We start from the raw sequence: 27047 nt of genomic DNA, 5'->3' as shown, positions 1-27047 counted from the left end.
TGAGAGTATGTATGTGGTCAAGAAGATTCTGGTAATAACTTGGTTGACCTATTTAAAACAACAGCCTTATATAAGATTTTAAGTTGCATGATCCTCTGAAATACACAAGATTAATATTACAATGTAGCACACTCAGATACACCAGAAGTGTGATGGAGCAAATGTCTCAGTATAACACAGGATGCTTTCTGCCATCCTCCTTTTGAACTATTTGTCTGTGAATGATACTGGGCTTACCAGAAGACAAAGTCTGGGTTTCCACAGGTTTCCACCTCCTGCAGCAGGAGGTGCCAGAGCAACCCATTTTATGTGACAGTGACTTCAAACACTTGCTGAAGGAGGTCTCCAGTATGGGTCTGCTGCAATACATCCTGCTCCAAGTTCACTTTGGCAGGAGATGTCCACTGGGCTGTGCATTTATAAACATGTTACTACCTGACCTGCACCTGGAATAAAAAACTACATTCTACTTGGAAGGATGTAATAAAATCCAGCAGACCTCTGAAAAGGAAAGGCCCATTATGGGAATATCTGGAGGTATTTTCCCTATAATTGATCAGCTTCATCATCTAATAGTTTGGGATCCCGGCTGTCAACTCTTGGGCTGACAAAAATGCTCTTCAAAGCCCTTTAATACCACTGCACTACAAGACAGGGCAAGTGAATATTCCCTTCCTTTCAAACTCAGATGTGTTTATTGATTTCTCTGTTCACCAGCACCTCATGGGGCACACTCTGAAACCCTGCTGATAGGAAAAGAGACAGGGAACATACCCTGCATGAAGTTACAATGCACTAATCAGTATGTCAGCATAAACGAACCAGGATTTCATACCCTCTGCTGTTTGTACTCTGCTGGAAAACAGTTCTCAATTAAAGCTAATTGATCAAATGCACTGTACTTTCTTTTCAAGCAGTAAAACAGGTTTTTGCCTCAGTAACTTCAACAAAGCAACACAGACAAACCTTGATTTGGATTACTGAAAGAGCTTTCGTATGTATAAACATTACCAGGCAAGTTCTTAAGGTGGGAAGAAAAGAAATCATTCAATTCATCCAGTTATTATCTGCAATACTTCCAACAAGTAAAAAAATTCCCCCAAATCCCAAAATAGATCCACTGCTTTGGAATTGTCTCTATTCAAGTGGAATATCAGTAAGGTGAAGTTCATCTGTTTTGGTAACATTCTGAAACAAAAATCAAGACACGTGGTTTACCCAGAGTCCTAATCACAGTGCAAATGTTTTCTGAGGCACCTGTACCTGGGATTTTGGATAAATATGTTAGAGAGACAAAGTTCAAATCTTGATTTCAAAACACCTTTAGTAGCCAAGAGCTGTTTCTGAATTGAGGAGTTTTCTTTGGGTCACGTTCTAATCACACTGAAGCCAAGTTTTAATTTTCATTATACTCTTAGCATTCCTCTTTTTCTCTCTCCTACCACCCACTCCACTTACAAGTGACCTGGAGCTCTGTTTTGAAGGGGGTAGGAACTGTCTCACATTGGTTGGTGTTTCCTTTTCAATGGAGTGTCGTCTCTGCGGCGGCTGCCGTCTCTCGGGCTGCGGCGTGGATGATATGGGCAAGAACTTTGGAGGCACTAAGGATTCAATCAATACAAAAAAGTTAGCTCTTCTATGAGAGACTGTTGGATAACATTGCTCAGTACTTCATCCAGCCACTGATTTGCTAGAATTCCTACTACTGGTGGCTGAAGTTACATATCCATACTGAGGTGTTTCAGGATTTTGTTCTCATTATTTCACCATCATACACAGGAAACACATGCACAGATTACACAGCTCATTACAAACCTTCCCAATGAAACTGAAATGCTTCAAACAAATTAAAAATATTGTTACACAGTAAAACCTGCAATAACTGTGCCTGAAAAAAAAGAGGCCAGATCTTGCCCTTTTTCCAGTAAGTATTTTTGGGAAATACTGGTGATTGCTAAGTGTCTTTCAAACACTGCCACAGTGGCAGAGATGGAGGAGAATTTTACATTGGTCTTAGGCTTGGACATGCTTCAATAGCAAAAAATTATTTTAAGAGATGAGCATAGCTAAGCTTTCCCCTCCATTCACTTGTGACTTCCTCTACAGTCCTACATAAACTTCAGGGATGAAACCGGTTTCACAAAGATATCCACACAGAGTGGAGGCTAATGCCTCCCAACTGTTTATCACACTTGACCCATTCAGCAGGGTTCAGCTTTAGAAGTTTATTCCATTAACCACACTCAGCTTCAGCTTTCCATATAAGTGTGAGACAAAGTTCATAGCACAGGAGACAATAGAGGTGAGTAAAAGCAGCCACTGGGCTCTCTCATAACTCACTCTTTCTGCTGCTGGTGCCTTCTTGAGAGGGGTCTTCCACTTGTGAGGGGGAGATGCTGCTGCTACTTCCTGACTGGTGCACTGATTCCTCCTGTGTGGCAAGAAGGAAATAAACAAAAATCCTCAGGGACTGTTTTTAGTTCTTTTACTGCTTTTTAGCACACAGAAAACACAAGCTATCAAAGATATCTTGGACTATTCAGTCACTTGAAGTCCTGGAAGTCTTGAGAAAAACACTGACTCTCCACAGTACTGAGCAAACAGAATTTCAGTGCTCCGTTTTTTTAGAAAGTGAAATAAATGGTACATGATTTGAATTCAGTGTGTTTAACTACTGCATGAAAGAACAAGATCAGGAGAGAGATGCATAAATCCACTGTAAACTGTTAATTTTCCTTGCTGTATTTAAAGACCCCTAGGAATTTTCAGCTACAGCAGATATGTTAACACAGCTTTTATATCTCACGTTAACAAGGAATTAGCACTTAGATTTCTCTGGCCTCCAAAGCAAGGAGAGCCACTCACACAAGTGACTCTGGTGAAGAGAAATTAAACTGAATTTGACTGCATTGTTCCCTAATTCCCAATCCTGGTGTGTTTGTCCTTTCTTCTGTATTTAAAAGAAATCTCATTCACTGTATTGCATACTTCTTCTCAACAGCCAAGGGCAACTCCTGCGAGATGAAGGAAAGTGAAATGGGCTTTGACTAAACACCTCTCAGCTATCTAAACCTTTATGCCACCCAAATTATTAAATCCTTGGCTGTCACCTAAAGCCTGTCTCTAGCTACCTGCTACCAGCAAAGAAATAGATGGTCACAGAAGCCTCCCAAATGAAGAGTGCTGGAGGACTGAGCTTGAATGCTCTTTACCTCAAACGTGAACGCTTTCAACCAAAAAGACTTAACATTATTTAGGCTGTCAAGATTTACAAGATCAAACAAATGACCTGCCCTAAAATCCAGCAAGTGGCTAAGCTTCTCTCTCACAGATCTCCTTAGCTGAAAATCTCCACTGGCTGCAAGATTGCCTTCTTTGGTAACAGCAAGTTGGAAAGCAAAGCTGGCAGGATCACCTCAGTGAGCACCACGCATCACAGGACACAGGCCTCCACAAATTCCTATCAGGTGATCTGTCCTTTAGGCTTAGCCCAAGGGTAGCTGTTGTATTTGAGGAAGCTGTCCCCACCTATTTGCCACAACACAGTACTCTGCAAGGGGTCTTACACCAGCTCTCATCCCAAAACAGTATATTCACTTTAACATTTCAGTTGGGACCCCACAAAACACTTGTGATGGGAAGCTTGCAAGGAAGCTTGAGCAGCACATCGAGCGACGTCAGCTGTTTTACTTGTAGAAAGCAGTACAGTTCGGCTAAAGAGCTGGCTAAAACACCTCTACATTGCTGCATGGTTGCCTTAAAAGACCAATGGAGAACCTCCATGACAATTGGATGCACTGTCCTTTAGAAGGGGTCAAGAGTGTTCACAAGCCTAGAGTAAAATATTTACATTTTGAGAAAGAGAACAGCCCTGAACAAAGGGAACTAAACTTTTCACTTTGTAGAAGTCAGATTGTTCTGAGTGGACAACAAGTTTACCATTGCTGGAGAAGCTAATGAGCTAAGATGAAGAACTAAGTAAGCTCTTCTGCTGCTCTAAAGAATGAACTGTTGGAGCCAGTGGCTAAGTATAAAAAATAATAAGTATAAACCAGGGCATGGAAAACAGAAGCCAGGAGGAAATTAAATTTGACATAAAATCCTACTTAGACAACAGGTACTCAAGGTTAGTAATTTCAAATTACTACTTCTGTGCACAAACAGATGCACTGACAATGCTATTTCTGTCGTACAATTTCTCAAACATAGATTCCTCCATATCTATACAGCAACTGTTGATTATTATTTTAGACTATCTGACATTTTACATTTGATGTTGGATCAAACCAAACATCCAGAACTCTGCACTTCTCCAGAGTGTCAAAAAATGAGAATTTTACAGTTACTGAAAAAGCTGCAGCTTAAAACATCTAAATCTATTACAGACATAATTTTGGGCCAGATGACTGTAGCTTCACAAGGAAGAGACAATTTTAATCTGTATCAAAAGTGACTATTAGATTGTTACTTCTCTTAGCCACACAAAGCAAAATGGCACTTCCTCTCCCATGACCCCTGGAATCTGTGATTTTGGTGGTGAGGCAGAAAAAGCAAGGACAGAAAGAAGGAAGAATTTATATAATATTCATCCTTGACAGAAAACGGGCATAGGGCTGTATCAGACCTTGCCTTTCACCTCTGCCTGGCTACAATGAGTATTGGGACACAGCTGCATTGCAACACTCATGAAAGAACAAAGGGGACACATGGGGAAGAAAATACATCTGCATCACAGCTCATTTGGAGGTCCACAGCTCAGCAGTGCAGGTATTTCCAGCCTGTAATTTAGGGCACAACACATTAATAATTTCACTCCCAGTGAGTAACTCCAAATAGGTTAAGCCCAACTCAAACTGCAGACAAAGAGGTGGCCGAATCATTTACAGGCAATCAGAACAACACACAGACTCTTTTCTGTGTGTTACATACAAAGTAAAAGTCAGGGAAGAAATAAAACATTTGGACAGAGCAACCTTCACTCTCTTCCAATGTTCTATGTCCTTCACCACCTTGAAAACTTCACCTAAAGTCCCTTCAGTTTATTTTCACTACCTTAGCACTCTTCCTGAGCCCAACCAGTATTCTGCTGAGCATCTTTATCATCTCAGTTGCTTCACCAGCTATTTCTATTGACCCAAACTAGTCCAGCATCTGTTCTCTGTGACAGCTCAATGTGGTTGATTTATTTTCAATTTATCTTTTGCTATATGTTCCAGAGCTTGTTCCATACCACTTTGCTTGCCTATACAGTATTCCCTAACCAATAGTCATGTTTAGACATTTTATTTTTCCCTTCTACAAGAAGCATTTCACATTTCCCATTACACAATTTTCTTTTACTGACTTCTGCCCATTTTCCTGTGTGAAATAGCATGATGCTTCAGGATACACAGAGGTACAGGCTGTAAGACCCAACCTCACTGAGAGATTTTAGTATTCCTGCATCCTGCCCAGCTTCATTCATATTAACAAACCACATATAGCCTCCATTGTAATTTTAAAGACTGATGAGTGATCTCAGAATGCAAATCTCTTCTCCTTTCAGAACAGATGCACCAAATTATGCTCCCACACAAGTCACCCACAGGATAACCCCAAAGAGGGCCAACCTTTCACAGATCAGAAACTATGCAAAGATATAAATTTCTCCCCACATATATTTCTTCCCAGCCTCCTATCTTTCAGCATAGACGCCTTTGTAACCACCCTGTCAGGAAACCCCTCCTTTCCCATTTACAAGAGAGAAAAAGAGTCAGGGAAGACTGCTTTCCCCAGGCTAAAATTATCCTCTGTGAATAAAGCCTGCCTGCATGTGCTTTCCAGACAGCTTAACTTTCAGAAAGGTCCAAACTCAATTAATAACACTACTGGTCCAGAAGACAAAGCTCATTCTTGGGGATGTAATGTTGGTGCTTCCTGAGGATCATATATAATGCAGCTTTGAAACTAAAAAGCTTTTTAAGGTTTTCTCCTTCTAATGCTTTTTTAAATCTTTAACTCTTCATTTGGAGTGGATGAATTCAAAATTATTTCTCCATCTGAGTGATATTTGCTTGTCCCTATCCATGAAACATTTTTGGGGTGTTCCTTCCCAATCTTATATAGCAAATTAATGCGCTGACATTTGCACCAACCTGCAACCCCTCTGGCACAGCTGCTGCACTTTATTAACAGCTTTTATGGTGAGGCTAGCCCCGCATCTGAGTCCTTTAGCAGCTACTGCATGAGTGCCAGAAGGGTGCTATGTACTTTCCTAAATTCCCAAAAGCATAATTGCTACAAACACACTGTGGACAGATACTGGGTATTTAGGAAAGCAAGTAAATGTGGGTTTAATGCCAAAATTACCATTTAATCTTTCAAAAGAATATTCTACTTTTTTGGGTCTGATTTAGTATTTTTGAAGTTCTGTGGGCTGACAAAGTAGCCATGGAAAATACGGATTATAATTTGCACAGTCACTTCTCATCTGATCATTTCAGCAAACTAAGAAGCAAGACTCAGTTCTGAAAAATCGAGAAGCAAGTTGTGTCCTGATTTTTTACCTCTGAATCTGAGCTGTCAAGCTCAGCCAGTGTGGGAGCCTTCAGGAGTCTCTTGCGTTGCACTGTCACCTGTGTGGCCCCGTTCTGCTTTTCCTGGGGTGCCGGGCTGCCGTTCACTACAGAGGCATCCGCTACTTTTCTGCCAGCCTCTGGCGTCGGTACTTCTACCAAGGGAAACAGAACAATTGGTGTTTGCACCTGAAATGCATTTTGCCTTCTCAAATCTTACTGCTAAGGCAATACACTCAAAAGGAAAAAAAAATTATTGTGATAGTTGTACCTGTGCAATTATTTTACTTTAGTGATTCACTGCTCAGACAATTACAGGCGATGGCTTGCAGTACAGAAGCAGTATGAAAGAATGAAAGCAGTGCAAAAAGCAGCATTGCATAATGCTAAAACCCAACCTCACACCAACACCAATCTGCTTTAAAAAAATTGCCTGTGTTAAACCCGAAAATATTCTTCCTTCAAGCTACAGTCTGTAATTAACTATGTAACAAGAACCAGAAGAATGCACAACCATATCTGGGCAAGTGGGTTTCCAGTGAATCTGAAGACATCACCACACAGAAATTAGGAGGTTTAGCATGGAGTAAACCCAGTTTTTCCTGTGAGGACCGAATTGCACTTTACTCTGCAGGATACAGAGAAGGAATGAAAATGAGGTAAATAATGAGTGTTCATCAAACACATGCACAACTCTTGGGCTTGCTTGGCCTTTTGTATTAAAAACAGGTCTGAGAGGTCAGACCTTCATGGAACAGCAGAAACATGAGGCTCCAGCTCTATTTTCATCTACATAACTTTTACAAGGATGAAACTCCACTGAGTAAATTACTCAGGATTTCTGCTAGTGTGCAATGAAGATGCATCTTGGATAATGTAAGCTTTGGGTCTGCTGTGCTTAGCCTAGCTTAGCTTTAGACATTAAGATAATGACCTAGCCTTTGATATTTTAGAAGAGCTTAGAGTTTGGTCTGATAAATCAGTTTTATCCCTGTAAAAGTACAAAATACAGTATTCCAATCTGAAGAAAATTATGTTGGAGGGACAAGGAAGAGAAGCTTTTAATCTCCCATCTGCATGTATGTCTAAGCAGCTGGTCCTTCTACAAATGTGTTTTTCTTCTCATGTAATTACAGGACTCCTTCCCCAGCCTTGTAATAACAAGGTACCTCCAGGTATTACAAGGCTAGGGTAATGATGAGTAATTATTCCCATTTTTATACAGGGTGAAAAGAGGCACAGAGGGTCAAGTGACTTGTACCTTAGGTTACTGGGAGGACTGTGACAGGGAAATGTTATCACCCAGATATTCACAGTGCCAACAATGCAAGTACTCACACATCACTTGGAGTTACTTACACAGTTGCCCTGGTATAAACAGACAGTCACTCCTGCTACAACACCATTTGCATGGATAAAGCCATCCTTGCACCAGGTAAATCAAAGCTACACACTACACAAAGCATAGCTACAGAAGTAGGTCTGTTTAACAACATTCTCACCACAGCACCTATTGAAATAAACTAAGAAAATGAATAAGTTAAACCAATATATTTATTTTTAAGAATTATCCAGGTTATTGTTAAATGCTGGAAACGGATCTAAAAAGGAGAGGAGGTACATTATAGTTGCTATATAAATCATATCTTCAACTGGGAGTATAAGAAAAGGCAATTATTTGGGCTAATAAAGTCATGGTGACATTCCAGCCCTATGAATCTGTGTACTACAGTGTTATTACTGCCTTCAGGTCCTTCCTACAAAGAGCTGCAATCAAAGACTTAGTCTCCCTAACCCTTACTTCCTATCTTCAAAGGCTTTGCTAATGGCTGTCCTGACTACCACAATGGCTTATAGGTCATGGGTTTTCTTCCTTCTGGATTTCTGTGGGTACAGCATGGGCGTCCCCCACATCAAATGCATTCCAGCTCTGCCAGCAGCTCAACGCAATTCCAGAAAAGGACAGCAGGAAAACAAAACCCAAACTGCCTCCCCTCTCTGCTGCCAGTGGCACTTCTGGAGACCTCATAACTAGCTGGCATGTAGCTGATTGAAGAAGTTCTGAGTTTCCCAAATGATCAAGAACAACCTTTGATTTGTCTTTGGATGGCACAGGGCGGTTCCTGAAGAGACCTTCCAAGGAAGCAGCCCCAGCACCACCCCACAAGAGCCAAAGGTGGTGCCCCTTCTTCCCTAAACCTCCTGGGTGGGGACTCCCCTGCCTGGTGGTAGGGAGGGTGAAGAATGCCCTGTAAGCACTGCTGGACTCACTGGGAGATAAATGATGGAAGCCCAGCAGCACTGCTCTCCTGCCAAAAACCAAAACACACAATAGGCACAAATGGGGAAAGGAAAAAGGGGGGACACCACCAGAGACACCTCCTATGGCAGGGGATGGAATGTGTTTCCACATCAAAAACTGTTTTCTGGTGGTTTTTGTTTGCTTTTTTTTCTCTCCAAGGAATACAGGCCAAATTTCTTTAGGTTTGAGAAATGGAACTTTCTGGTCCATTTTGAAAGTAATTTATGTAGCCAATAAAGATCTAGGAAGCCCAAACCAGCTGTCATTTAAAGTCAGGCACATGTGAGTTGTTCATACATATTGCTGAGTTGCTCATATGTTGATTCAAGCCTTCTTGAAACACCAAAGAAATTTTAGGTGAATCAAGAAGACAATCCATCATAGTACTTGTTTTCAAGGTTTCTTCAGTAGGAAATGTGATTTATCACCGTTCTTTCCTCTAGAGAAAAAAAAAAACAAACCACGGAGTTTTTGCAACTTGCAAGCACTAAAGAATAATAATAAAAAAAGAATAAAATTAGAAAACAGTCCAATCTATAAAATCCATCTGATCGATCAAGTGCAATGTATCATTCTTGCACTTACAGTACCGAATCCATGTGAATAAATGGATTATCATAATTTAAGGAAAAGATCATGAAACATTGAAATGTTTCAGCTCAAATTTTGAAACATTTGAGTTTCAACAAACAGATTTCAAGAAAAAAGCCTTGTTCTAAAATTAAAACCAGAATCTGTTAGCAGACATAGACCAAAAAATTATTAGTTTGTTTAAGCTGTTCTAGTGATCTGTTTGGACAACAGAAACATTCGCAGGTGACGAATAATCACAGAAACAAGATAAAACTATTTAGGATAATCAAGTGAGAAGCAACAAAGAGACTAGATCTTATAAATATGAACATGACAGAAGAAATAAATGGACAATTCCTTGAAACAAAACTTAGATATATTTTTAAAAAATGGATAGTATTTTACAATTTCTAGGTTCACAGAACACTTAAACATTTTGATGATTTCAATGACATTTAAAAAGGCTTGTGTGAGTTATAGCCTGGGGTTAAGGATTTATTAGAGAGTCAGACCAGACACACTGGGGGAGTGTCATTTCTCTGTGTTTTCAGGCAGCAAGTACAGTGAACAGTACCTGAAAATTGGATGATTGTGTTTGGTTTCTTTTGAGATTTTCTCTAAGCTTTCATTACAACAGGTAAATGAAAGAAGGCAAGGTCTTGATTTGATTACTTGATCTTTGTGTTGGGCTTCCCTGACCAGCCTTAGGAAGGGGGAGACAAAAAACTCCCACTGTAGGATAATATGAAATGTGCCTTTATTTACTTGTAAGATTATGTCTCGTGAAACAAGAAATTAAGCAGACCACAAATTACATGCAAACCTCAGCAGCCATATAACCATATGCTGTCTGCTTCCTAACCAGCTCTCCTCAGCCAAGAGTGATGACAGAAACCTAAATTTTCCTTTATACAGGAAATGTACTCCTTTGGATTATAATTTTTTACACTGAGTTTAAAAGAAGGCTAAAATAGATTTGCCGAATTATTATATGTTTGCTTTTTGCTGGCTATTATGTCAATAATATGGTGGGACATATTACATAATAAGTAAAAGTAACAGAGATGCGCTCATTTCACTGAACTTCAGATGTTAAATTCAAACCTGAGAACGAATAAATCAATCTTTTGCTGTGTTTGCATCCCATGTATCACTGTGCTATGTAAACTAAAGAGTTTACAAAGACCTGGTGCCTCCCACTGGTCTGAGACAGACATAATCTAAAAGTAATAATCCCCATGAAATTTGGTGTTAAATGCTTGTTTCCTTCTCTCTCCCAGCACATTTCCCAGTTCCCTCCTTCCCCCAAAATGTACAAATTGTTTCTGAAATAACAACTTCAAAGCAGCAATGCACACAGCTTTGAGGTAAGAACTGGAGTCTTAAGAGTGGCAATGACTGATCTTTTGAGCTGCATTCAGCACTGCACTGAAATGAAGCTGCTTTTCAGCTATTTTTCTATTAAAGCAAGTGGTAATGAGTGCCCTGGTCCCCAGTTGTTATCTGAGTACCTCTCAGGTAACTCACTACAGGTGGCTACCACTTGTTCCTTCTATTCTACCAGAAGGAAAAAGCAGTGTAAAAGGAGAGCCCAGGAGCCCCTCCTCTCCTCTTCAGGAGAACAGCAGGCAGATGTGTGGAGCTGGGCACTGTGACACACCACCTACACTGGCTTGGTGCCAGCAAAAGTCTTCTCAGGATTCTGCATCCTCCCCATCGCAGGCAGCATGAATAATAGAAACCTGCACCCGTCCTTTAGCACTTAGCAGGAAACACTTCTCTTTTTCAGCTGGTTTGTGGGGTTTTTGTGACAGCAATTCCATCAAGCAGAGTGCAATGAGAGCAGTGAAAAAGCAAGTGTGTGCAAGCAGTGATGGAAGCACAGTACAGCCTCTCTGCCTCTGAAAGAATGAAAAAAGTAAAAGCACACGAAGCAACAGCATCCAAAATTACTGCTTATCTGCTTACTATCAATATCCCAACCCATCTAATTCACTTTACTGCTCATCTGGTGTCTCACATCTACCTAACTGGAATGTTTTAATCATCCTGAATTTACTTCTAAGGACACTTTATCAGATCACTCAGTCACGCCATATGATGCTACTTGCTGAGAACCACATGACTTGCAAAACCAAAACCAATCACGTTTGGGAGATGGATAAAGAAAGCAGGAAGAGTTCTTCAGTGGTCAGTCAAAACCAGCAAATCCAAGTACAGTACAGATTTTTAAAGTTACTTCTTCAAAAGAAAAATATTATGGTTATGAATCAATGGATTACAAAACATTGTTTAGATTTAAACAAATGAGGATGTCTCAGAATTCTTAGAAATGAAAGGCAAAAGAAGAAGCAGACAGACACACACAGAAGGACAGATCTGAACATTTCCCTTTAGCTGGTCACTGGCATATTCAGTTTTATATTCTTAAAACTAGAACTTTTGGCACATCTGAAAGTAGCAATACTTTTTGAAAACATAAGTTTGCCTGTTTATGCTTCTATCTGAGGCCCTGGGGGCCCTGCAGCTTTCAGGGGAGTAAAATATGATGCCATGTACATATGTAATGTGAATCCCAGCAGACAGCTGTAGTAGCTGCACCACACACCACGAGTGTAAGGTTTCACAAAAAGGCTCGAGCTGCATTAACAGCTTGTCACCACCTCTGACAGCAGAGCCTGTTCCTTCCTCCCTTCCACCCCTGCTCATCAGCTGCCCTCCTCAGCCAGCTCTCTGATCATCTGATCAGATAGTAGGCAGGTTGCAATCACTAAAAGAGCAGAAGAACAACCTGGTAAAAAATATTTGAAGTATTTGTTCCTGGGTTACAGGAGTTTAACACAATCCTCTTGTGAATAAATGAGCAGGACTGACACAGAGAAGGGGGAGAATCACATGCTTAGAGGGGAGCCTGGGGAGGAAGGGAGCAGTGAGAGTCCCTCCTCCCCTCTCAACAGTGGCAAGCTGTTTCCCTGGCTCAGTCAGAACAGGGAGCCATGTTCACAGATATGTCACTTGTGAACTGTGTTCCCATATTAGATAAATGCTGTATGTTTTAGGTAGAACTTCTATGTGGTCTTTCTGGTTCACAATATGCCAGCATTTCAGTCAGATGTGGAAAATAACCAGATGAGACTAAAGGATGCATGAAAAATTGAGGATGTGAACTGTGCTGAAGTCCTAGATGGGATGTTTCTATCTGTAACTCAGAGGAAGGAGGGGAGGTGGTACATGGATTTATTTGGAGACTTTTTTGAGAGTCACCTAGGAGAAATTAGATAAGAGCTAGCTATCTCCTCTGCCAACAAACCTTTGAGGCTGATGGTGAATATTTCCAATGTCAATGATGGAAATTTTGGGCCTGATCATCGTGGAAATGTTAGTGTATAATGAGGAAGGAATGAATTATTTTCTGGCTACTAGGCTATCTGACATTGCAGTATCCAAAGGGCAGCAGGTTCATACAGCTGCTGCATGTCCTAACTAATGGCTCACCAGAGGAAACCTGAAAATTTATATTAGATAGTTGATGAAGGGTCACCTTTTGGATCCTCTGTACCAGCTATTACCAGCAAACCTATTTGTTCTAACAAGTAAAGAAGGAAGGTTTAGCTTTTTTTGTTGGTGAATGTCTTTGATTTCATACCTCAGAAAGCTTTTGCCATACAGACACTGTAGAACAGACAGTTTCTTTCTAGATCAATATACATAGGTATATTTCATTTAATCTAGAAAGGTAGATGAGTTCAAAGCTAGTTTTAGGATCCTGGTGAGAAATGAAGTACTGCAAAAGATGGTCTAGTCAAAAAGTGAGTGCAAAGATGCAGAAGTCAGATTTATCAATAAATAAATCAGACTTGAAGGCAATGCTGAACTCTGCAATCATTTTAAGAGTCTGGAATAGCTCTCAAAATAACCTTATTTTCTTTATTAATTTAAGCAGAATTGCAGCATTCTGGTGAATACACTCTGTATTTCAGGTGAAATGCAGATGTTTCCTGTTCCTAGGCATCCTTTTATGGCAAGGGAAATGTAAGTATTAATAACTAATTTATCTATTTTTTTTATTTTCACTGACCGTATCTTGGAAGAATCCCTTCAAGTTTCTTTCTTAGATGGGAATTCAACAAACAGATGGAACAAATTTCACAATAAGCACAACAACCACATCAGGTGGTGCAGCACATTTTACCTGACAAGTCAAAACTGTAAGACATGCTAAGTGGCCGTATTGCTGTAAAAAAAGAAACAAACACAACAAAAAAAAGAAAATGATTCAGCTCTTAGAAAAGCAGAAGGATAACAAAAACAAAATATTAACTCCACTTGAGACATTTTGGACTCTCTTGTTTAAATCCAAAATGTGTCAGACATACAACTGCTTCACTGTAGTAATGCTCAAAATCTGAAAACTACAGTAGCATAAACGGGACTTGCAAACAGAGCAATTACATTACTAGTAAATTAAGATTTTTGGAATTCAATAAATCAAATATCAAAACAAGAGACAAATATCTAAAAAATCTAATACTCTAAAATAAAATCACCACGAAAGAGCAACAGGAAAAAGGGAAAGAGAGAGAGAGAGAGGAGAGAAAGAGCTGGAAAAAAAATTGAAAGCACAAAACCACATTTCGCACAAGTTTCAGTGACCTGAAATAAAGATATTTCTAATTTTTTTAAGCATAATCTCCAATGATTACAATTAAACTAATAAGGAGAGACACCCAAGCTAAACTTGCGCAGTAGAGCAATCCTCCTTGAAGAGGATGGAAAAAAGGCCAAACAAAATCTGATTTGTACTGATTCCCATTCTTTTTAAAAACCTTAGGTGCACTTAGCCTTTAAAATGCATCCATAATATTATTCTCTTCTTCCTGAGCCTCTAATGATTTTATTGTCAGATAAGAAAGTGGTCAGATGTTCTTCATTTCTGGAAAGACCTATCCATATTTCCAATTAAACACTGTATTCAGGGGGCAGACCCTCAAAATATTCTTCAACTGAAAACAAAATTTCAGTGCACTAATCCAGATAAGTAGGCCAAGCCCAATGACAAGAATGTGCAAAAATGCATCAAAATTGAAATCAGCTTATGTGTTTTACTTGACAGGTGATCAATCTGCAAGCTGGTAGAAAGGGCCTGTCAGACACACATACCACCATTGCCCTAAAAGATGTTTATAAAAAGGTTGTACTGGGACAAGTTTTGCTCATGAGAATAATTTAAAGTGCTGCATGCAGTAGGTGGCTGACTCAGAGCTAAATTTGGGAGTCAAGGAGTTTTTTTCTGTATTCATTAACTAGAAATTATGCATAGGTAATAGCTACAGTAACAGTACCAAAATTTCTGTCCATACTTAGCATAAAGGCACATACTTAAAGCAGGTGTTTATCACCTGATGCTGAGACATTGATAAAACCTGCACATGAAACAAAGTTTTCTGCAAGCTCCATTAGCTCCACTTGCCTGAGTCACAAACCCATGGTTTTAATTAAAAGCACATGTACCTCAAGGCTGTGCTTGTCTCCATGGCTTACAATGATGATTTTATGGGGTCATTTGAAAGCTCACTCCAACTCCTGTACTCAAACCTCTCCCTTTGTGAGCACAGTTCAAGCCCATTTCCAAAGCAGGTTTAGACTGAGACTGGCCAGGGTAGAGAAGATCTTCCCTGTACCATGTGTGGTGCAGAGAGAGGGACAGAGCCTGTGGCTGCTGGGGAACACATGCCATAGGTACAGCCTTATCAGACATGAGCAACTGCAAGAGTACAGCCCCCACTCACCCCAACAGCCAAGTGCAGTTGGGCTTTTGACTGTATAAACTGAGCAAAAAGGAGTTTGGGACATGTGAAACATGTCTGGGACATGTGAAACACACCTTATGCTCCTGAATACATCACTGTAATGTGCTATTTTTTTCCTCCTTTTTGATAGCAACAAATATTTCTGTCCAGATGGTGCAAGTGTCCCACATGGTGTTTCTACTTAGATTTATAATCCTTAAACCTCATTACCTTACATGTTGTTACACTAAATTACATCCAGTGGTCATTTAAACTGTATGGCAGATCTATTTGTGCCATACTGAATGCCACTAATGTTACTCTGTTCCCAAACTGCATAAGCACATTCCTTTTTAAAAGGAACTTAAGGTGTAACAATCATTCCACTTATGAGAAAGAATGAAACCTCATATGTCAACATAAGGAAAATTATCTTAAGGTCTTTGGTCTTTTTAGTTCTTCATGCTAGCAACTAATATATACTTGGACAAAAAACTTGCATGCATCTACTTTTACCTTCCATTAATGTGGCATTTAATCCAGTCAATTCACTGGACTTGACAGGAATTACCCCAGTTCCAAAACACAAACATTTAATGCTCTAACAAAAAGGGAAGAATAAATGGAAGACAGGTATCCTTCATTGGAGGTAATGCCTTGAAATCAGTCCAGAAGTCCTAAGCAGTAGTAGTTCAAAATTAAACATCAGTTTTAGAAACTGTTTGCTAACAGGGTTTGATGCCATTTATATCAGTTAGAAATAGTAAAGATTTATTAGATCATATTTTCTGCCCCTGAGACAACACGGTAGTTCCCAGTTTTATATGCACAACATATAAAACACTGAAACTGAATGTCTGAAAGAAAAGTAAGGAATCATTCCACATTCCTACAAGCTTCCTACATTTGGAAAAAAAAGTCTAGGCCTGTGAGAAATGTTAATTGATACAGCAAACATAAACTGAATCCAAACCAAAAACTGGAAGGCCCAAAAACCCAATATTTGAAGCATTGTTCTTTTACAAACACAGGCAAGCATTCTCCAAACTCCATCAAGCACTTCAAAAACAATGCAACAAAGCAAGACTGATGGAATTGGTTTTCTCCAGAAACAACGGGTTGTCACAATCCACTTGAATCTGGACCAGTGCCTTTGGGCACATGTGGCAAGAACAAATATCTTTCAAAAAGCAGTGACAGAGGGTACGTGCGTGGATTTTTGACAGTTGTCAGCCCTAAGATTCTACATTTGCTCTTTAAAAATTTAGCTACTTCAATTTTTCTGATACAGATAAATGCAGTACACCTAAAGCAATCTAAGTCACTGTGTAAGCCTGTATTTGTCATGCTTTTGCCATCAGAACCACTGAACTAATAATGCAAACGGGTGACTGCTGCATCACACAGTATTTGCATCATTTCATAGTGGTTTGCTGAAAATACACTGCAGGAATGAAATGCTTTGCAGGGCAAGTCTGAATTATTTTCCCATGAAAAGACCTACAAACATGTTTTCCATAACTTGGAAAAGGAAGCAAAGATTTAGATACAAAATAAATGCAACAGATTCAGTAAACAAAATCAAAGCCAATTTTAAATTAAAATAAACAAGTTGATGATGCTAACAACAGGAAACAAAGAGAATAAATTAATTAAAAATCAACATGTAAAGAATACTTGCAGATAGTCAGGGTATACTGCACTAGAGACAAGCAATACCTGCTCCATTCTCAGCAAATCTAACACAAACTGTCACGTGCAACAAGCAATACAATACCATTCCATTCATCTAATACACTAAAAACTTGAATGGAATTAAGGTAAACCATTCAGTTTCATATTTTAAAATATAACTAAGCACAAAGATTGCACACCCCTAGAAAAGCCTGTAGGCTATTTCTTTTTCTGAAAGAGTAATTTATCTTTGGTGACATCTGCACAGATGTGGCTAAAATTGCTGCTTCCTGCGTGGGAAGTTTTCTGTGGATGCTGCAGGTAAAAACTGGCCATGTGCTTACCCAGCCTGCTCCGCCTTATCTCGTCAGGGGAGACTGGACGTAACTTCCTCTCTGCCTTGATCTCCTCCAGGATCCTCTCGTGGAGGCTGCGGGGCCGCGGCGGGGTTGGTTTCAGTTTCCTTGCTGAGGCCTTGGGATACAGAGATAACCATATTGACGTTAAAAAGTGCATCCTTGAAAGTAGATTTCACACTTTTTTGGAAAAAAAATGTGGAATGCTGTGATATGATTTTACATATACTCAATTTCAAACCTCAGCATAAATTGAAAGAGGGTTTTATGCATTGTGGTTCCCTAGGGATAAAGGGCTGCTGGCAATAACAGCTGTTAATTGGGATGTGCAACATACTACACATTGTTCTTTTAAGGGATCCTGTTCTATGTACAAAAGACAATATTTTTGAAAGCCCTGGCAGAAAATATGATGTTTAGGTGTTTGCTGGAACCAAACATGCTTTGAAAAGCCACTGTTTTGTATGGAATGAAGGCCACTGGATTACGTACAGGATTTAGTGGAGGTCGCGATCGGATGAAATCCAGGATTATTTCGTGGGCACTCTTTTTTAATCGAGGTGGGATGTCACCGTTGACCTGGAAAGGAGAAAGTGAAATATATATTGCTGTGTTTCACATTTATATTCATGCAGATGAGATCAACTGGAAACTCACAACAACCCTGACAGAGCTGCAGTGTTCTGACACCTGCACCAGACATAAAACCCCACCAGTCCTGAGTGGAGCAACAATTCACATGCAGAGCACAGGCAAGCAGAAAAAAAGGTACTTAGCAGCTTTTCAGTTTTGCTGATGGCTGCAAAATAATTCCAACTGCAGCAGCTTTAAGCAGCAATATTGAGGATTTTGAAGTAATGAAATCAAACATCAAGGCTGCAATTGTGTCTATGGGAGAAGTAGGTTTCCTCACTGTAAATCACATATTTCTGCAGCAGAGGGGCTGGGTGAGGGTTGCTTGCTTTTTTGTTTTGTTTTCTCCAGAGACACCTAGACATTTAGATGTAAGACCATATACAAGACATCACAGGGAAGAGTCATCAATTGACTATAAGTACAGGATTTAAAGAAGGCAATGGAAGCTTTTATATCATATGAAGAATGTATAAATTGTAAACTGGGAATTAGTGTATGCTTAAAGAAATCCCACCTGTCAGGTTCAGTTGTCACAGAGCACAGTGCCCAAGCACGCTGTCAGGGACAAGAGATCATCCTATGTCATATATATCCTTCTGCTACCTCCTCTTACTGCACAGTAGCTAGCCATCAGTCCTGCCCTCCAATTTGACACAAATTTCAATGACACTGTATTGCTTAGACCCAGTATTCCATATTTCAGACTTCTTTTTTCTTTTTTAAGGGTCAGTTGCCTCTTTTTGTTTTTTGTGGGACTGTATTCATCCAAACACTGTAGCCAGAAAACCTATGTAAAGACACATGTCTGGTTTTGGCAAATAACATGCCCTTCTGCTAACCAGAAGGATTGCTGCTATCACAAAAAGGGGTTTAAATGCCCATAAGGTCACCTGAATATGATCCCTAATTGAACTTCACCAATGCCATGCAGCTTCCACACAAGCTCTGTTCACCTCAGGCATGCCCTGTGTCCAGGCTGAGGCTGAGTGACAGCCTCCTTGAGAAGATTCATCCCTTGTCCTCTAAGAAATCAGATGCAGAATCCCTCCTGGGGAACATTTAATTGCTTTCCTGAGGACTCTATCTGGAGATATCCTACCCCAGACACGCTCCAAACTCTATTTGTTCCACCCTCCTCAGTTTCCTTAGAGTGAATTTCATGTTGCTTGGCAAAGAATTCCAAGCTGCTAAACTCTGCAACATGCATCATCTTCTTAAAAATAGTGCAGAAAAATTAAAATGGAAAAGGTTTATACTAAAGCATGATTTGACATTTCCTGATGAGGAGAATACTATTTTAAGGGATATGATTGATTTCTTCTGTTCAAAGACTGAGCAGTTTTTTGAGGCCAGCATGTCCTGGAAGATGGTTAATGAAATGAGAAGTGTCTCTTCCCTGAGCTACTGTTCATCAGATGTCAAAGTTGATGGCTGAAGTTGAGAATTATTACCATCAGAACAGCCGTTTTGTAAACTGATAATCTCTGCTGGAGCCTTGGGGAACAACCCTCTGTGTGACAATAGTCAATAAATAATACATGGCTCTGAGCCTTTCACCTCAGGGCACTCTAGGCCTTGACTTAATGCCACCAGGGTATAATTAGTATCAGTATTACCATCCGATTGGAAAAAGAGAAATGTAGGATTTGCTTAAGTGATTTTCCACAGGACACATGGGGAGCTGGTGGCCAAGCAAGTGGATGCTTTGCAGCCAAGAAGCCAAGAGCAGGAGCATCAGTGGCAGAATCCACCTTTTCATACTTGGCACCCAAACAAGATACTGACATGAAAGATACTGCAGGGAAACTTTTATCCTCTCTGTGCAGACTAGATTTATTTACTCAAACTAACTCTCTCTGTAGTGAGCAACTTCAAATGCATCCTTTACTTTTACTTAATTAAAATTCATGGCTCTTGATTAAAGTCTCAATCAAAGACATTGCACAGATGCAGCCATGATACCCAGGCTGCAGGGGGAAAAAACCCCACCAAAACACCAAGGAAAAAGTTTGTTTGTTTTTTTTTCCTCTCCACATAACAGGCTGGCCCCAACTACAAACCAGTATTTGAATAAAGTAGAACTACCCTAAGCCTTCATGTGTGTAAAACAGTTTTTGTACAACAGTATGCATTAAAACAGACAGTGTGAAGAAGGCTTAAGCAATTATTATAAAAACCAAACATAAATGTAGAGATCTAAGCAGCTAATGCGCAGAAAAATTAGCATGTCATAATCTACCAACAACCTGCTACCATCACATTTTAATATATAAATATGGATTTGCAATTTTAAAAAAGTGGCAAATGATACTTAGTTATCTCTGGTTGAAGCTCAAAGCTTTAAAAATGGTGATCCCAAGCAAGAAGTTCATTGCTGATAACTTTCACAAAAGGTAACATTACCTATCATTGACACTCAATTATCTTAACCATTTATCTGTTCAGCTATAAAAGGTGTCAGCAATAAGTAGGAGAGTGCTATCTTTAAATAACAGTCAATGGGAAACTGATATTGTTGTACTATCTAGAAATTTTCATTTAAAAGGAAATTGCATGGGCACTGAAACAGAGGGGACACACTACATAATTTCCAGAACAACTCACAATAAAGTTCAGTGGTGAATTAAATTATTTGAAGTAGATCTCTATTTACCAGCTTACATTATGCAAACACTATAGTGTTTTAGTCAACACAGTTGTTACACAGTATTTTGACACCCCACAGCAAGCTGAAGCAGCAATGTCCAAAAATGAAGTGCTCTGGTATTTCCCATCATGAGGCACTGTACTCACACTGCTGTTCCTGCACATCTATTGCAGAACAAGTTTTTGATACCACAGGGTAACCACAGAGTCCCTCCTCTGAATAGCCCTAAAGCATGACTAGGAACTGCAAAGCTCCCTGCTCTGCCTAGGATGACTCCTACACTTGTCATGTGATGAAGGTGTAAAACAAAAAGCACAGTTCCCCTGCTGAAAGCAACTCACCACAACCAAGTCAGACTTGTGTGTATGGGAACAACAAACTCTAAAATGTCCAGCTGGATAAAGTGGTCAAAGTCCTGTGCACAGCAAAGCTCACATTCTCTATGTCCTGCTTGAAGTGTATGAACTCATGCTTATGAAAATACTGTCTGTGCACAGCTGTTACTGCAATTAACCTAAGTACTCTAAGATGATATATACTGCAAAGAAGTAAATGAAAAAACCCCAAACAACAAAAAACCAACCAAACAAAAAAAACCACCACCCCATGTCACAGGATTCTCAGGTTAGATATTCAAATTACTGAATATTTTTGATAATAATGGCTTCAACCTGTATGTTTAAATTCCCCTTCTGCAACATGGCCACTGCATTACAGGTACTTGTGAAGAGCTTGAATATGATGACAAGAGTGCTCTTACCTACAAAGAGTGTAACTGTGATGTAGCATAATGCTGAGTTTGGATAGGGCATAAATTTGGACAGGCACGAATTGAGCAGGTAACACAAGAGGCATCAGCTACTGTTCAGTAAGCACTGCTCAAGAAATACAGTGAATGTTGCATAGCTTGGAGGGAGGTGGAGACAGGCAGAAAGCAGAGCTAATTGTGAAGCACTCTGAAATTAAAAACTGCACTCAACACATACAAATAATAAAGAAAAATTAAACCTAAAAGAGTAATTTAATTCTTACATTTCTTAATTTCCAGGTGTTGACTCTACCAATGACCACAGCTTTTAGCTTTTGTGGGAGTGGGTGCTCCATAGGTGAGGAAAGCTATTAAATCTCTCTAAGGTAGATACTTAAAGTTTACAAAATTCCAGATTGAAACCTATCTTGCTCCCACAACAATTGCAGCAATGAGGACACTTGCCTCAGGACAGAAAGATGACAAATCTGAAATTATTTTCAGATGTACTGAAATAGAAATGCCAACGTCACCGAAACAAATGAAAGCAGTTATTTACCAAAAGCCCAGAATTTGACATTTTACATCTTCAAAACATTTTGAATATTTGCACTATAACAATGGGTGAGAACAGGAAGCTCCAGTTACTGCTGTCTGCTAGCACAACAGTCTGATACACTAAAATATGGCCTAACAGGAACATCTGTTCCTTCCTTAATTTCTATGCAGAACACTGAGCAGTCGGCGACAGATCAAGCTACTCTTTTAAACACAGCATCACATTAACAAAAAGAACAGTAAAGATTTCATGTTGCATTTCATTTATTTAAAGAAATTACTTATTACTTTGGAAATTTACTTAACTTCTTGGTATCATTAGTAGGATACATGTCCTCACAAGCTACCAAGTCTAAAACTACCACCCATAAATTTAAAGCAAAATTACTTTTAATACAAATTTTGCTGAACTATTTTGAATGATAGAAAGAAACATAATCCATCTTTCCTAGACTTCCTTAAAATTCAGATTTGGGATACTTTTCTCCTCTTCTCAAGAACAACAAGGCTTTCTGCTGATGGGAATCCATACAATCAACTTCAACCTGTGGTAGCCAGTTAGAAGATGCATCTATGCAATGTAACTAAACTTGTAATTCTGTGTGAATCCTTCAGGCTCCACACGTTCCATGTCAAGCTGCACTCTCATTGTTGAACATGCTTTGCACAATCTTCAAGCAGACCCTGCAGCAGAATCCAAGTTACTGAGTTTAAGGTTTCCAGTAAGAAAGAAGTGATTTTTCTAACACAGTGTCATCAGCACTTGTCAGACTAAGCTGGCAGTTGCATCACAGACAGCCCTACAGGTACTGTACCTGCAGCTGATTGCAATCATATTTATTCCCAGAGTTCACTTTGGACACTCTGTCTAGAAGACAAGATAGCAGGCCAAAAATAGCTGCTTCCAGGGATTTTGTACAGAGCCAGAGTCTGGATAAGCAGAGCAGCAGCTGTGCCCCCAAGATGTACCACATAATGAAGGAAATCTCTTCTGAAGAGGCAGGAGCTTGCTTAGCAGCAGCTGAATTAAAAGCTGGTCTGACAAAAGCAAAATTAGATGACCCAGGGCTTCCCATTCAAACAAAACTACTGTTCTGATTGCATACAGAAATTGAGGTCCTGAGGGGACTGGTCCTCTTTTGCAGAGGGTAGTAGGAACACTTAGCTCAGTTCCCTGAATTGTTAGGGGAAAGACAGACAACATCATTACCTGGGTATGCATTTTACCCTATTGATTTAACATTTAAGCAACATCTGCAGCAGAAAATAAATACAATCAGATAGGCTAAATCCAGATCTCGATTAGGAAAGTATTTTCAGCTCAAACATAAAAAGCATTTATACTACACACTTTCTGCCTCTCTCATCTGTCTCCCTCACCCCCACCCTCCCCTCTGATTTTTTTTTGTGTAGAATCACAGCTCCCTCACTGTGGGAAGATTTGTCAGGAAAGAAATACATCTGCATACTGAATATTCCAAGAACCACAGCTCTGTCACTGTGTGAAGATTTGTCAGGAAAATAAATACATCTGAATACTGAATATTCTAAGACAATGCTTCCATTGTAACTAATGCCAGGTGAAGATAAGTTAGTGTAAGGTATAAATATTGATGTTGACCAAAAATACACGCCGTCGACAAAGGGATTTACAATGGCCTACCAGAGATAAGACACTCCTCAGATCAGTTGCTAGATGATCAGGAAGAAGATCTTAATATTGAAAAGAATATAACCCAAAAGGGCAGAAAGAACAGGGAGACACCAGTGAATGGATTCTGATAAAAAGAGTGCCTCAAGTCAATTTTACAAGCACTTTTATGAGGATCTAGGGAGAGGAGACCCATGAACATTCTCTAGCTTGCTGTGGCATAGTCTTGATTAGAAAGCAACAAGAAAATATGCTGAAAATAACTGAGCTCAACTTCTACAAATGGAATATTTAACTTTTTTTCAACATAGACTATTCCTTGAAAATTTGTAACAGATCGTAGTAAAGTAAGTTTACAAACACTGTGATACAGGCAGTTTTCAACCACTGCAGGTTTATCCTTTCCCATCACAGTATCATTCATGGCAGCACTTTACATTCTGGAACTCCAAAAATTATGTTGTAGCTCAAGATAAATGTACTGCTAATAAGAAAAGTCTAAAACAATCTCTCATTGGAAAGCATGACAGGACTTCTGAGATGACTCTTAAAGTGGTCATAAACCCAACACAAGTGATTTGTTCAAGCTTATGATAGGCAGATATGTCTTTCAGAATTTTAAATGGAAAACAAAGTACACTACATGTGTTGGTTTCATGTTCTCTCCCTCAATGCACTGCACAAATTTATGATGCCACATAAACCCCATGAACATTAGTATCTATAAGAAATAATAATTTCAAGATTCTCAGAAGAAAAAAAAATGTCAGAAAGAAGACAAAAAAAGGAAAATAACATTTCAGGTTTGAAAAACTCCAGTAACTCTCTTGACTTACCATGACCTTCCTTAAGGTGTAGCGTTTGGATCTGATGTCATCCATCAGCATCTCATAGGGTGTGAGCTGATATTCTATGGGCAGTGGGTTGTACTGACGCTCCTGGACTTTCTTCAGTTTAACCCCATTCCGTAAATCTCTCATCACCTGCACCCAAAAACGGGCCTGAAGACAAAAGAGACAGAAGTTTTAATTCATACCTTACCCTTGAATACCATCTCACATTAAAACAAAATTTCCTTCCAGGACACCACCAAATATTTACAGCTGTACTATTTTATTTTTAACACATCAACCAAATCCCATTTTATTTTATATAAGCTTATTTTTAACACTCACGAACATAATAAAACTTTGTTGCAACTCAGCAGGACTGCTGGGTCCCACCTGAAGTATGGAAAGAATTCTCATACCTTACATGTAAATTCCCATTTCAAGTATACTGCAAACACATAATCAAAGTTTTTTAACCTATAGCTAATACTGTGTGAATTAAAACAGTGACTGAATCTGAAACTTTGTTACCCAGGACTCTCCGTAAAATATCCTCAAAAGTTGTTCTTTAAATGGAAATTTTGGAATGGACTCCCAAGTCCTAAGATCTTGCACTAGAAAAACTCAACTTATTTTGCTCTGCCTGTAAGAGTACCTCACACTAACACCTCCCTCTCATTTTCTGTGAAGCAGAATGGCTGGAGAGAAGAAAGAACAGGTGGTGGATTGAAGACTGGAAAGTAAAATATAGTATATTTTAAGAACTTTGCTCTATGAACTGGCAAGAACAGTACCTAGAAAATAAATTAAGTTACTTCCTGCTTAAGAGTTTCCCTGCTGCCTTTTTCTTTCATCTCTAGAGAAATTCAGCTGGTGTCTCTGTCTACTGCCTGACTGCCCCTCTGAAGGGCAGTCAGCATGGTACCTGCCTAAATGTTCAGTCTGAAAACTGCAAAAGCTTCTCCATTAAAACAGCTTAAGGAAAAATATATTGCTTGGATACTTGCACTGTTTCATCTGTCTGCAAAGGGAAGCTGGGATTTCATTTAGTTCTAACTTGTAGTGGGTTACTATTAATACATATACTTAAAAAACCCTAGAGACTGATTTGAGCACAGTATCATGGAATGGTTTGGGTAGAAAATACCTTAAAGCTCATCTAGTTCCAGCCCCCCTGCACTGGGCAGGGGCATCTTTCACTAGGTTGCTGAAACTGTTCCTGTGCCTCGCCACCTCCATTATAAAGAATTTTACCTAATATCTACTCTAAACCTCTTTCAGTGTAAAGCCATTCCATCTTGTCCTGTTACTAAATGTCCTTATAAAAAGTCCCTCTCCAGCTCCCTTGGAGGCTTCCTTTACTGGAAGGCTGCTCTGAGGTCTTCCTGGAGCCTTCTCTTCTCTGGGCTGAACAGCCCCAGCTCTCTCAGCCTGTTTCCACAGAGAGGTGCTTCAGCCCTCTGAGCATCTTTTTGGTGTCCCCTGGCCTCAATCCAACAGGTCCACATGATTCTTCTGTTGGGAACTACAGACACTCTTTCAGGTGGGGTCTCATGAGGGCAGAGGTAATAATGCCTTAGTTAAGCTTTATAAAGAAAAAGAAACTGCCAGTACTGATGCTGAATCACTATTCCATTGTTGTCTTACCCAGTCAGCATTTTTCAGTTCATCGAGATCTGTGCTGGAATCATCACTTGCCTCTTTGTCCATTTCCTGGATCTTCTTCAGGTTCTGGCAATGAAAAGGAAATGAGTGAATAAATGAACAGTGGCATTAACTCTCAAGTAAAATTGAAGCTTAATTTTTAATCTCTTGTATCATGTAGTTTGGGTATTCTGCTGAATGTTTTATTACTTGAATAGCGATACTGTAAAAGTAACTTGGAACACTATTTGAATATATTTCTCTCCCTTGGAAAGTTCATCTTAAAGGCTGGGAACAAATGTTAAGTTCTGAGTATGAAAGTACTTCAGATAATAACATGCTGGAGATAAAACTACACATTAAAACGTTTATATCCCCAAATCTTTATATGCACAGAAAAAAATCTTAATCACCTATCAGGTCTGTTAAGCTACAACACAGAAAATATTACCAGCTTGATAAGGATCCATTCATACCAAAATTAATGCTTGTTGAATTCAAGGCAGCTCATTTTTGTAGAAGGAGAAATAAACTATGAGAAACATTGAATAGTGCCAGAATTGTGCGCACTATTATAATATATATATATTTATATATATATATATATATATATATATATAAATTATTAATTAGTCTGTATAACATGAGTATAGATTCTGAAATATCCATAATAAAATCATGTGAGGAAGAGAAACTGATCTTTCAAAGATGAAAACTGCTACTTATTAACAAGATCAGATTACACAAATATGGAAAAGATGGAGTGTAAAGGGGCAAAAAAACCCTTTCATACCAACACTATGAAAAAAAATGAAAAACAATTAAAAGTTACAGCAGATCATAGAATAGGAAAGCTTGAACACAGAAGGCTGTGGCTTTACACAAATTTTCTTATACACATCAACACCTGTTTATTCAAAGGTTTTTTTTTTTTTTGGTTTTTTTTGTTTACTTCTGTATTGAAATGTTTTGGAATCAGCAGTACAAGCTATTTTTCAGTAATGCACTTCACTTTTATGTAGAATTTTCCAGGAAATATTTAACAATGTTCAATTAGATCAATTTTCTAAGTACTCATTAATATA

At 39.2% G+C, this 27047-nt stretch overlaps 1 protein-coding gene across 4 annotated transcripts in view; it reads right to left on the bottom strand.

The window, feature by feature from the left end:
* SPIRE1 (spire type actin nucleation factor 1) overlaps positions 1-27047 on the bottom strand; it is a 130697-nt gene that overhangs the window by 11667 nt on the left and 91983 nt on the right. For 2 of the 4 annotated variants that reach the window (XM_063165691.1, XM_063165719.1), the window contains exons 5-12: positions 25966-26049; positions 24325-24489; positions 17741-17827; positions 17237-17366; positions 13622-13663; positions 6546-6709; positions 2341-2431; positions 1459-1601 (exon numbers count right to left, since the gene is read on the bottom strand). In XM_063165691.1, coding sequence (XP_063021761.1) covers positions 1459-1601; positions 2341-2431; positions 6546-6709; positions 13622-13663; positions 17237-17366; positions 17741-17827; positions 24325-24489; positions 25966-26049 — 906 coding nt within the window. The remainder of the gene's footprint in view (positions 1-1458; positions 1602-2340; positions 2432-6545; positions 6710-13621; positions 13664-17236; positions 17367-17740; positions 17828-24324; positions 24490-25965; positions 26050-27047) is intronic. The other 2 variants (XM_063165700.1, XM_063165710.1) reach the window with 1 other exon arrangement.

Source organism: Melospiza melodia, chromosome 1 (assembly GCF_035770615.1).
Source record: "Melospiza melodia melodia isolate bMelMel2 chromosome 1, bMelMel2.pri, whole genome shotgun sequence".
Classification (NCBI taxonomy): Eukaryota; Metazoa; Chordata; class Aves; order Passeriformes; family Passerellidae; genus Melospiza; species Melospiza melodia.
This window is presented reverse-complemented; position numbering and strand designations above follow the sequence as displayed.